The 12,463-nt window shown below is 43.7% G+C and overlaps 1 protein-coding gene across 3 annotated transcripts in view; it reads right to left on the reverse strand.

Annotated features, from left to right (window-relative positions):
* Window positions 1–76: 76 nt before the first annotated feature.
* ARV1 (ARV1 fatty acid homeostasis modulator) overlaps window positions 77–12,463 on the reverse strand; it is a 30,092-nt gene continuing 17,705 nt past the window's right edge. For 2 of the 3 annotated variants that reach the window (XM_087431952.1, XM_087431949.1), the window contains exons 5-6: window positions 11,946–12,092; window positions 8,761–9,277 (exon numbers count right to left, since the gene is read on the reverse strand). In XM_087431952.1, coding sequence (XP_087288078.1) covers window positions 11,950–12,092 — 143 coding nt within the window. In that variant the 3' untranslated portion in view covers window positions 8,761–9,277; window positions 11,946–11,949. Of the gene's footprint in view, window positions 4,684–8,760; window positions 9,278–11,945; window positions 12,093–12,463 lie in introns of those variants that run through there. The other variant, XM_087431950.1, reaches the window with a different exon arrangement.

Below are 12,463 nucleotides of genomic sequence, written 5' to 3' on the forward strand. Positions count from 1 at the left end.
GAATTCGGAATCATCATCTTTCATAACTTGAATGCATTCAATCCACTCAAATACTGAAAGAAAATTACAGTTTTCTTGCCGTTAAGAATTTGAAAGCGGGGCCAGCCCTGTGGCGCAGGCGGTTAAGTGTGCGTGCTCCGCTGCAGCAGCCCGGGGTTCGCCGGCTCGGATCCTGGGCACGCACCGACGCACCACTTGTCAAGCCATGCTGTGGCGGCATCCCATATAAAGTGGGGGAAGATGGTCACGGGATCTTAGCCCAGCGCCAGTCTTCCTCAGCAAAAAAAAGGAGGATTGGCAAATGTTAGCACAGGGCTGATCTTCCTCACACACAAAAAAATTTGAAAGCAACTTTATTCCTCCATTGGCTTATTCTTTGAAGTGTTTTATCCACAGCAGATCGCCATGGACAGTTGGGTCTCAGTGCTGTTGGGTCTTTTAATACTTCAGACCCCTTGCTCCTCTTCTTGCTTTTGGTGTGATAGTTGCCTCTTTTGGGTCAAAGAGACGAAGTAAAACTCATCCTCATGAACCAGCATGTTAACAACCTGTTATGTACGTGACCTGGCGTCAGGAACTGGGGTGAGGTACAGAGAAGGAAGAGCATTCCTGCTTATTTCCTGTGTTGAAAGTAGTAGTTAAAATGAGGGGTGGCAGTAAATTGCCTTCAGCGTGTGACAATACTGTCGGTGGGGACAGGACAATGGAAAGTGATGAGACCAGGTGAAGTCTGGTAATCTACAGGATCCTGTTCCTTTGAGGCTGGGCCCCTGCTAAACAATGAGTTGAACCTTAGGTCAGCTGTTCTCAACCCTGACCACATTAGAATCACTTGGGGAGCTTTTAGAACAATAGTGAGTCTGGCCCAGGGCGCCCCCACCCTCATTCTGATTTAATGAGTAAGGAGTGTGGCCTGGGCATGGGTTAGAGCAGTCCCTCAGGTGATTGTAATACAGATCTGGTTGAGATCTAGTGTTCAAAATGTGGTCCATGGAGCAGGCGTCACTGGCAACATGGTAGAGATGCAGAATCTCATATCCCACCAGGACCTACTGAATCAGGCCCCACATCTTAACAAGATGCCGCCAGTGATGATTCTTTTGCACAAAGTTCAGGAAGCACTGCTTCATGTCAGCCCAATGCCAAAGGTGCTGCTCTGAGAGGCTGCAGCATCTCCTTGCAGCACTAAAGAAGAGCCTGGCCTGCCCCCAGCTCCAGGCAATGGTCAGGAGGCCCAGTCCTTTCAGAATGGGCCAAGGAGTGAAGCCTGCAGGGCTGGGTCAGGCTTGGGGGAGCCCGCTAGTTCAGAATGTGAGCTTCCTCTGGCTCTGCTGCCTCTGGGCTCTTCTGGAACTGCAATAATTCATAGTGCCTTTGAGTTTCTGGGCTCTTATCTCATTATTGCCGGATAGTCTGTCAGAGTTAGAAGTGGAATGAATCAAGGCAAGCAAGGGGCCTCTCCCTTACTATTGGGAAGGCTAACGCATTCCTCACTGCTGTGGTGAAGTGCCACATATACATAAATCACTGCAGTTTTTAATACTCCATTTGAAATATTTATAAATCACCCCAAACTTTCTCTTACTCCAATCGTGGTATACTGTTGGAACTACAACTTGGCAAGGAATATTAAAATTTCCCAAACGATAAAATGTTTTCTAATACACCCTCCTTACAAAAGTTTCACAGATTACTAGAAAATAAATTCAGCTAGTGTCCTTTATTGCTGCCTGGAGTAAATCATGACCTTGAAGTTCGAAGTGCAACTCTTGCTGCTTAGTGGCCAACAGAGCGCCTGGTAGGCGCTAAGACAGTCCAACCTCAGCAGATGAAAGCTGAAGAAACTGTGATCTATGTAAGGCAATGTGCATAGCAGTTAAATAAAAGCACTTTTTCTAAGGCGTATGTGCTGTGAACCCAGAATTGTTGATAATTTAAGTCTTGCATCACAAATGATGCAGTTCCTCTTATGTCCCTTATGTGTGGAATTCATAGTCAGTTAACCAAAACCAACCTGACTCCTTGCTTTCATTTATCTATAACCTAGAGTGATGTCATTCATTCAACTAACATTTATTTAGCACTTTTCTGGGTCATGTTGAGCCAGGCACTGAGAACACAAGATGAATAACATGACGAACCTCTGGCAGATACACAAATAGCCTAACATCTGAGGTTAAGTATTGCAATTGGGGAAGTACTGTGGGCCACTGAGGTCTAGAAGGAGTCTCAACAAATTCTTGGGGTTGGCTGAGATAGCATCTGAGCTGGTTTTGAAGGGTGCATAAGTTCAAGAGGGAAAGAATGAGAAGGCAGATGGAATGGCATAAAAAAAGTCTCCAAAAACTTTCATGTATAATGTTGTGTGCTTTCATAAAACATGTCATGTCTATAATTAACACACAGATTAAGTGATTTGCCTACGGTCTTGGCTAAATAACAGCAGAGCTGTTGTTCTCAGATGCAGTTTGCGCTCTGTCTATGTCTAAGGCACAAGCAGGTACTGGGATAACGTGAAATCTAAGGAGATTATCTGGTACAGCCCCTTAATCTTACATCACAGTGCTTTCTTATTTAATGATTTATTGTGTGGTGTTTTCTACTGGATCTTGGTCTGACTTCTACATGCACAGGCATAATTTCTTTCAGAGCCTGTGATTAGAAACAGGCCAAGGGTATGAGTGACAGAGAGGCTTGAGAGCAACCAGCATCACTTCACTGTAGGCGAGTTGGCAGTTCAATTTCATCTTTCTGCCCAAAGAGGACTTACTGATTATAAAGGCCCAAGCAAGTCCAGTCTTCTTGTCTTCATGAAAGATTGTACTTTCAGTTCAGAGAGATGTATCTGAGCCCATTCTATATGGAGGTGGTAGAGCTTATGTTGCAAAGATAACGTCTGGAGGTTACACCTGAAGAACACTGGACAACTGCTGGATCATAGTTTCGTGGATGAAAATGCTACAGGAGGGTCTGGGCCTCCCGACCACTAGTGTGGGCTTTGGAAAAAGTGTCAACAGCCTGCCTGATGCCTTTGTTCTAACGACTGTGATAAGACTGCATTACTTTTCCACCTCGCTTCTCTGGCCACAGGTCAACTGAGGACAGGTCCCTAGATACCCAGTTTCCTACCTGGTTCTCCTGACTCCCTGAAGAACTTGCACAAGCAAGCTTAGTATCTACAGAATGTTGAGCAAAACATTTATTAAATAACTACCAAATAAAATTAGCAAAATAAAAGCATGAAGCAATAGTCAGTAAGGAAGAGTTACAGCTCTCTAGAGGCAGGTGCCTGAGAGAGGAAAGGAGAGGGGCAGATGCCAACTGGAGAATTATGCATTGCCAACCCCAGGCAGAAGCTCCAAGACTCCCTCTCCCTGCTTCCCATCCTATCTCCAAGACAGAAGCTCTAAAGAAAGTCAGTGAGGAATGGAGTCCCAGGAACACTGAAAGTATTGTTATTGGGAGGGCTGATTTTGGTGGGCGGAGCACGTGCATTGGAAATAGACCTGGTTAAAGCCACAGTCAGCATATGGCCTGAGAGCACTTCCTAGTTCTTTTACGAGGATGCAGCCTAGGAGAAGGGAAGTTAGGACTTAGCTCAGCTCTGTTCTGGGACTTAGGGAAGAGAGCACTTCACTCTTCATTCTCTTTCTCCTGCCCTCAGGATGATAAGATGCCAGAGTGGGGCTCAGGGTGAAAGGGGAGACCATTTAAGATGGCCTCTAGAACATCAATTATGTTAGAGACAAGAATGCTCCTTTGAAACGCCCACATCCAACACAATGGTAAGAAAGCCATGGGGATTTGAGATTGAAGGGCAGGCTGTAATAGTGCTCATTTGTCTGGTGTGTCCCTGTGTGTAGCTGCCTCGGGGATCTAGATGGAGATAAGTTTGGAAAATGGGGAGGGCGCTTGCTCACCAGACTCAACTTGCAGTTACTATATATCACCAGCATGCCATAGCCAGCAATACTCTCCCCCGGGCACTGGTCCTCCATGTGTCTGATCCCCATTTGCCTTTCTGATAGAAATACTAGGGAAGACAAGTTCAGCTCAATTCCCCTGTAGTCACACGCCATGTGACTTCTCTTGACAAGCTTCTATCAGACATACCCTAAATGACTGTCTCATTGATCAGTAACCTAAATAGGCGCAGGCACCCTAACCAAAGCATTTCCACTGTGCTGGGACCCCGAATTGGAAGGTGCCCAATATAAAACCTGGAAGTTGAATTTATCCCCCTGCTGTGGAAGAAAGAACAGGAAGCAGGCCCCACAGGGCAGGAGACACACTCTAGCATAGTCACGTGCCTGGTCACACATTTATTTATTTTAAATGGATTGATATGATTTATATATCACCTTTGTTCCAAAAACTATTTAAGGCTGCTTTATAAAAATTCACACAATACGATAAAATTAAATTTTTTAAAAAGTGGGTTTAGAAATCTGCACAAAAGGAAGATAAGGGCAGAATAGACAAGATGAAGCCAGGTATAAAATCAGCACAAGGAGCACCTTCTGTGAGAAAGACAAGGAGTCCTATTTGCTTGCAGGACATACATGAGGCAGATTCTGACCCTGAATTCAAATGAAGGCCATAAATCAATGGTGAATGCTCCACTCTAGAGCAGGGTGTTTGCCTTGGTGTTTCCCAGCCAAATGGGTCCAAGCAAGGTGAGCTCTGGAAAAATGGGGAAGAATGAGAATGGCATTCTTTCAATGTTGCAAGGGAATCTTAAGAGTTACATGGAATCCACCCCCAGCCAGTGCAGGAGTCTCCTCCATCACACATATCCAGTCATGGAGAGCTCCTAGTAGTGCCCTGAAATCTGCCACTGCCACCCTGTGACTTTGATAAGCAGATAAAGGGTTAAGCTTCACAGGAGAGTCCTGCTTAAATTTGGGAGAGTCTGTGTGTGTGTGTGTGTGTGTTGGGGGAGGGGAGCTGCTATTAGCCACATGATTTTGTGGTTGAAAAATGGCCCCCCAAAGATATCCAGGCCAAAGTACAATCTCTGGAACTTGTAAATATTACCTTCTTTGGAAAAAAAGGCCTTGACAGATATGATTAAGAATCTTGAGATTGCCAGATTATTCTGGATTATTCAAGTGGGTTCTAAATGTGATCACAAATGTCCTTATAAAAGAGAGGCAGAGCGAGATTTGACACACAGAGGAGGTGATATGAAGATGAAAAAGATTGGAGTGATGTGGCCACAGGCCAAAGAATGGCAGCAGCTACCGCAAGCTGGAAGAGGCAAGGAGTGGATTCTCTCCTAGAGCCTCCGGAGGGAGTGTGGCCCTGCTAACACCTGGATTTTGGCCCAGTGACACTGACTCTGGACTTCTTGCCTCCAGAATTGTGACAAAATAAATTCGTTTTTTTAAGCCACCAAGCTTGTGGTAATTTGTTACAGCAGGCACGGGAAACTAATAAGATTTCTAGGCACCTTTATGTTCTTCCCCCTTAGCTATTTATCTGTGTCACGATGGGACATCATCCGTCAGTCTGCTAGCCGAACACACTGTGCGAACTCTTTCAACAGACTCAGGATATGTTTCCTGATGGGCTCTCAGAGTCAACTTTAGTTGACAGAATCGTGCCTGGCACAAAGTAAATGGTATATATAAATATTTGTTAAATAGGAATAAATAGATAGAATCCTGTTTTGGGTACTGAGGTTCTTGCTTTTGTAATGCTCTTCCTCTGTTGGTTTATCAGGAACCAGAGAACATTTTATTTTTGAGAACACTTTAAATTTAGTATTGGGTTAATAACTTTTGCCTTCAGAATGTGTTCCCAATTTTATAATGAAATGGTTAGATATGTGAGATAGCAGAAAGGTACAACACAGCTTTTAAGGATCACAACTGTTCCACTGAGGAAAGAATACAGTGAAATGCTCATTTTCTTCTACCACTTCTTCCCTTGTAAACAAAGGACCAATATTTAAATCTGGTTCTAGTCATTTTAGTTCCCTATTTATTTAAAACTCTCTTGTTCTCTATTCCCAACTGTATTTGAAGAACAGTCAGTTATCATTTTTCTTTTTTCTTTCTTTTTTTTTTTTGTGAGGAAGATCAGCCCTGAGCTAACATCTGATGCCAATCCTCCTCTTTTTTCTGAGGAAGACTGGCCCTGAGCTAACATCCGTGCCCATCTTCCTCTACTTTATATGGGACGCCGCCACAGCATGGCTTGACAAGCAGTGCGTCGGTGGGTGCCCGGGAGCCGAAGTGGCAAACCCCGCGCCGCTGCAGCAGAGCGCGCGCACTTAACTGCTGGCGCCACCCGGCCGGCCCCTAGTTATCAATTTTCTTTACAAGGGAAGACAGACCCAGGGATCCTCCATTAGACTAGGAGTGGAGGTCAAGGTTTTAGTCCCAATTCTGTCACTATATGCTTGTGTGACCTTGAGCACATCCCTTAACCATTCTAAGATTCAGTTTCTTCATAAAAGACTGTGATTTTTAAAATATTTTTAACTTTTCCGATTGATGTTTTGTTGTAAATATCTAAAAATACTTTCTTTGGCTCTTATATACACCATGATGTTTTCTTCCCAATTTTAGTTCAAACACTCTGATAGAAAATCTTTTAACGAAAGACCACTTGTCTATTTTCGTGTGCCTTGCTTGTTTCTACTGTGCTCTCACAAAACAAGTACTTTTCTCCTCTGGTTCTTGGCCTTGTTGAACACTCAAGAGCCAGCGGGGGGCTCTGTCCGTGTAGCCACTGTGTTACGATAACTGACCCATGACTGTGATTATGAGGCAGGTTTTCTAGAGCGGCTTGAGTGTGCGTGCTTTTCAATAAAAGTGGGGATATCTAAAAGTGATTTTTTATACCTCCAAGTGGATTTTCTTATAAATACGTTTTTTTCTTGTTAGACCACATCTCAATTTTGGGGGGCAAGGGGTCGCTTGGAAAACATGGACATCATTCTAAAGCATCAAGCACCACCACTACCTTCTGGCTTCCCAGTGGAACTAACTGAGCAAGTCTGCCGTCTCAGGAATCATATTTCCACAAGCTTTAAAGAAAAGTCAGGGCAAAACTTAACAACTGTAAAATCTAGGTGGTGGATATATATGTTTTCACCGTACATTTCTTTAACCTTTTCGCATCTTTGAAATTATTCATTAAAAATATTAAAACTGTAGGGCCACTGACAGTACAGATGAACTCCCTGGGCTGTGCAGTGGGATAGGGTATGGGGAGGGGGAGAACTAGTCACTCTCTCCAAGTGGACCTACAGGCCATCTGAAGGCAGCCTCTCTGCCTTCTTCCTGGAGTCTTGCCCTTCCTTTTCTCACTCCAAGGCGTGATGTAATAAATAATATGCTGAATGGAGCCTAATCAGAGTTGGATCAGATGGGTTTCCTTTGCACCTTGTGGGCCTGAGCAGTCCTGTACCAGATTCCACAGTTCTCAGGTAACTGCTCACGGACACCTCACTGACATCAAGGAAAGGAGTTTCTAATACTTGTTTGCCTGTTTTGTTTTTTTTTTAAAGATTAACAAATACCGTTTTGGTGATCAAGAAAGACTGGAGATGTACTGAGTATGAATTTATAAATCGGTGATGTGTTTATCTTCACTTATCTGAGTTAACATCAAATATTTGAAAACCTATGATCAGGGTATCATATTTTTTGTCATTTTTTTCAAATACTTGGTTTTTTCCCTATAATTTTTACTTATTTATTTATTTATTTTCCCCCAAAGCCCCAGTAGATAGTTGTACGTCATAGCTGCACGTCCTTCCAGTTGCTGTATGTGGGACGCGGCCCCAGCATGGCCGGAGAAGCGGTGTGTCGGTGCGCGCCCGGGATCCGAACCCGGGCCGCCAGCAGCGGAGTGCGCTCACTTAACCGCTAAGCCATGGGGCTGGCCCTCAAATACTTGTTTTTTAATTGACTTTTTCCTTTGGTTGTATGCCTTTGAACCATGTTTTCGCCCTCTCTCACTAACCTTTACAGGCTCCGTCTGGTGGCCAACAGTCCTCTCCATCCTGTGGCTATTCTGTGATGTTATCCCAATTGGTTTTGTCCTGTTTTTCACTTTGGATTCTTAAATATCTGTGTTGGTTTCATTGTTCTTGGGATAAATTACAACTCACAAGGCCCTTCATAGTCTGACCTTTATATGACTCCCTAGTGTCATTTTTAAGACTTCCACTGCCACACTCCACCCAGTGGTACTGCACGCTTTCAGTTCCCTGCATATGCACGTCACACTCTCTGCCCTCTAGGACTCTGCATGCCTTGTTATTCTTCCAGAGATACTGGAAAGTTCCTTTTCCTTCCCCCTTCTCTTGGAAGACCTTCTCAACTTCTAAAACTAGAATAGGTGTTTCTATTCCGTATTTCCCTAGTGCCCTACACTTACCCCTTTATAGCACTCATCACACTGCCCTGCAGTGATCTACTCATACTTCTCAATCCATCATGACTTAGTAAACTTTAAGAGGGCCAGGTCTTATTCACCACTGTACCCACGGTGTGACACACATGTAATAGGTGCTCAGTAAACATCTACTGAATGACTAAGTGAATAATGAAGGAAAGAATAGATGAGTGAAACAGGGAGAGAGAAAAGGGGAGAGGTGCTGTCTCATCTATTCATTTAATAACAGCTTTACTGAGATATAATTCACCCCTGTGAAGTATGGAATTCAGTGCCTTTTAGTGATTTTACTTATTGTTGGATCAGCCAATTTTAAAGAGTAACTTAGTTACGGGGAAGATACTGAACTGAACGTTTACAAAAGCTCAGTTTATTTTGACTTATCAAAAGTGTTTCTATTGTTTTAAGAACACAAAATATTATTTTAAATACATTGTTTAAAGCCAGTAACTTGACATTTGAATTAGAAAGATATAAACATGTCAAAGGAAAGAAACATAGATCTTTTATTATGTGTAAATCGTGAATTCATGTTCCTCTTTCAATTCAAATGCTTACCTGAAGTTATCTATAATGTATATTCACTTGCTGCATACATCAGTCCCTGTAGTGACATTCCTTGTGTTTGTGTGTTTCTGTATGTGTCTGTGTGTATCTGTGTGTGGTGTGCTGGTTTCTTCTATGTGGGGGGTGAGGGGTCAGAGGGCTAAGGTTTCCAATGCCATAATCGTTGCTTTCTTTGTCAGGAAGTGTATCCAAATCCTTGCTTCATTTTACTCAACAGAAATGAGGAGCTTGGTTTTATATTTTATGTCTTCTCTTTTTCGAATGCAACTGGTCATGCCACAGATATTAAAGAATAAAACTGTGGATAATAAAAGAAGTATTTAGAATGGCACATTCAGCTGAAAATCAAATCAACAAATACTTACTAGGGCAGGCCCTGTAGTGCGGGAGACACAGAGTAAGCTCAGGCATGGTCTCTCCTGGCACTAAACTTTTAACCAGGTTGGGGGAGTCAGGCATAAACACGTGGAATTTTAATATAGGACATAGACAAGTATAAAACATGAGATAACATAGAAAAGGATAATGGTTTTCAAATGGCTGTTAGACAGGTGACTTTCTTTTCCTAACCAGATATGATAATGGGCAGCTTGACAAGGAGCCTTATGGAAGTAGGGGCAAAGTATCTCGCTCTGGGACAGCCTCAGAAGATCCAGGACACATGACTGCTGTGGTGTTGAGGTGGGCACTGGGAGGTCAAGGGAAGGAGTGAGTACACAGACTCGAGTTTTTGGAAAGTCGTCATTCCACAGAGAAGCAAAGATGACTATCTAGTTAGGTGGAGAAGAGGCCACTCAGGGCCTGGGGAGAGCATAAGACATATCTGGAGATGAGAAGAAGACTACAGTAGAATGTGGGTAGGAACATGCTTGTGGAGAAATTAGGACAGATTATGGGGGAATCACACTAAAGCTTAGAGAAAACTAAAAGACATTCCTTAGGAAGAGACTAGAAACTCCTGTGTTGGCAATAAGAAATGATGAAAAATTCAGAGAGACACCAGAAGTGGTAGTTTATGAAGATTTACATGGCAATGGTCGGGGTTGAAGGCCAGAGAGGAGGTTGTTATAAACTTTTAAGTAGGAGATGAGGGTTAACCTGGGTCTGAGTGAAAAGATGATAAGGGACACTTCCAGAGAAAAGCTATCAGGACAGATTCTGTTTTGGTGGGTAAAAGGGGATGATACTGAGTTCAATTTTAAAGATAGTGGCAGGGTCATCCTGGCATCATCTGGGAGGCAGTGGAAGGGCACAAGGGACCTGGCAGAGGGGAGAGCTGGAGGCATTAGATATGGAAGGAATAGGCCCTGGGAGAATGGTTCAAGCTGTGGTATTGCCAAAGCTGAGTGTGTATAGAGCAAGAGAGAAAAGAAGAGGGCTGAGGACAGAATCCTGGAACAGACAGGGGAGTTGGTGAAGAAGACCTGACAGAAAGGGAATGGGCAGCCTGTTTAAGAAGGAGGGGCTCTGAGCCAGCAGCTTCCAGAGCAGAGCTCAGGGATGAGGATTCTGAAAAAGAACTGGCAACTGGCTTCCCTCTGATTCTAGGAATGCAGATTCAACAGACTACAGGAGAAAGAAAGTTTTACAAAGAGAAAAAGTAGTAAAGAAACAGGCTTAGACCAATTGTGCTAAAATAAAGAGCTGTACATGTACGTTGGCAGAGGGGAAGGAGCCACTGTAGAAGAGGGAGGATAATGACGGAGCAATGTCTTTGAAGACCTGGAAAGGAAGAGGATTAACTGAGCATGAAGGGACACTGAGGCGACAGGAGTGGAGGACATGCATAGGAGAGGTGGAGAAGGTTTAGAGCCACCATCTACAAGGCTACGTAAGAGAACGAGGAGGGGGTGACCAAGAGTGCTGCCTCAGCTTTCCCTCACGTGGGTCATGGACACAGCCTGCTTCCTTCTGCAACAGGGTATTTCCTACTCTCTTCACCATCCGCACCCCCTCACTCCCAGTCCAGCCTTCAATAGTCCGCTCCAGGATCCTACATCTTAACACAGGCTGCAGTTAGGCACAGGCTTTGATCCAGAAGTCTGACTGTGACCAGAGGGAGGAGGGCACTTACAGGTTGGAAATAGCCCCAGAGAGTAAGCTGAGCACAACTCTGAGGCAGGAAGGAAGAAAGGAGGAAAGAAGACAGATGACCAAAGAAGGTCTGAGATGAAGAAAAAGAAGCTCGAGGAGTTTGTAACAGTCTCGATTCTCAGGAAAGTGTGAGCAGACACGGGAGTAAGGACCATGGCGAAGATTTCAGAACAACCGCTTTAACGCCATTTGCTGGGAGGTTCACTAGAGGTGACTACAAAGACAGAGGAGCAACACAGAGGTCCTGCTGAGGTGCTCTGCATATGCAGGCTGGCCTGCGCAAGCAAGACTCACCGTGCTTTATGGAGAAAAGAGATGATGAGCCTCACCCAAACAGCTCTTGCAAGGCATGTCTGATAGAAGGGCAAGAAACTGATGGATCTCAACGGACTAATGGAGAATAACTCAACAGCAGCCTACAGGTTCCAGGCGTGGTTAAAAGAGAGGCAAGGGAGGTCAGAAGTAGAGGAAAGGTAGAGGTTAAGGGACTAGAGGTAAAAAAGGTAGCAATGAGGAGGGATGGAGGAGGAGTAGAATGTTGGAAAGGGTAGGAGACAGCTGTCAGTGGGACAGATTTCAGACTCTGAGATCTCAGGAGGAGTGAGTTGGAGTGGAGGTGTTAGAGAAATTGTGAGAATAGGGCCCTAGAAGCGACAAAAACAGATGTAGATGTCACTGAGGATGACAAAAGACCTAAAGTGCAGGACCCTGGGAGATGTGTACTAAAGTCCTTGAGGGAGATGGAGGCAACCAGAGGTAACTAGGTGCGAGGGGGTGGGTTATGGAAGGGCACGCATTTATTTTATAATGACATCTGTCTAATTTGAGAAGAATTCTTATCTGAATGCATGATCACTAAGATGCTTTTGTACCTCTTCAGAAGTCTTGAGATTTATAGATGGCACAGTCACTTCCAACATCCCATTCCATCCTCTGGAAGAAGTAGACCATGGTGCTTTCCAGCAATAAGCCACTCAAGATGGCCAAAAAGGAGAGCTTTCGGTTGATGTTTAGGGTCACTGGAAAAGAAAAGGCCACTAATAAGTTCTTAAGAGTTTAATTAAATGATATTGGCATGTAAATTATGTAGTAGTATGAATGGAATTGTTCTGTAAAGCTGTTTGTAGAAAATCTCTATTCTTATTACTTTGTGCTGTTCCCTTCTCCCACTTTTTCCATCTGCAAACCTTCTGAAAGAACCAAAACATGTGCTTATAACAAAAACACTAAGCTTCTCCTCCTCAAATCAAGACACAGATTTCCATGAATATTAAAGGGGAAAATAAGAAATAGGTTATAGGGTTATAAAGAGAATAGCAAAAAAATTGATACTCTCAGTTTTACAGTTTACAAGATGATAAACATTATGATAAGAAGTATCAGGTAATAG

Source organism: Ceratotherium simum, chromosome 6, assembly GCF_057802395.1.
Source record: "Ceratotherium simum simum isolate JZ-2026a chromosome 6, ASM5780239v1, whole genome shotgun sequence".
Taxonomy (NCBI): Eukaryota; Metazoa; Chordata; class Mammalia; order Perissodactyla; family Rhinocerotidae; genus Ceratotherium; species Ceratotherium simum.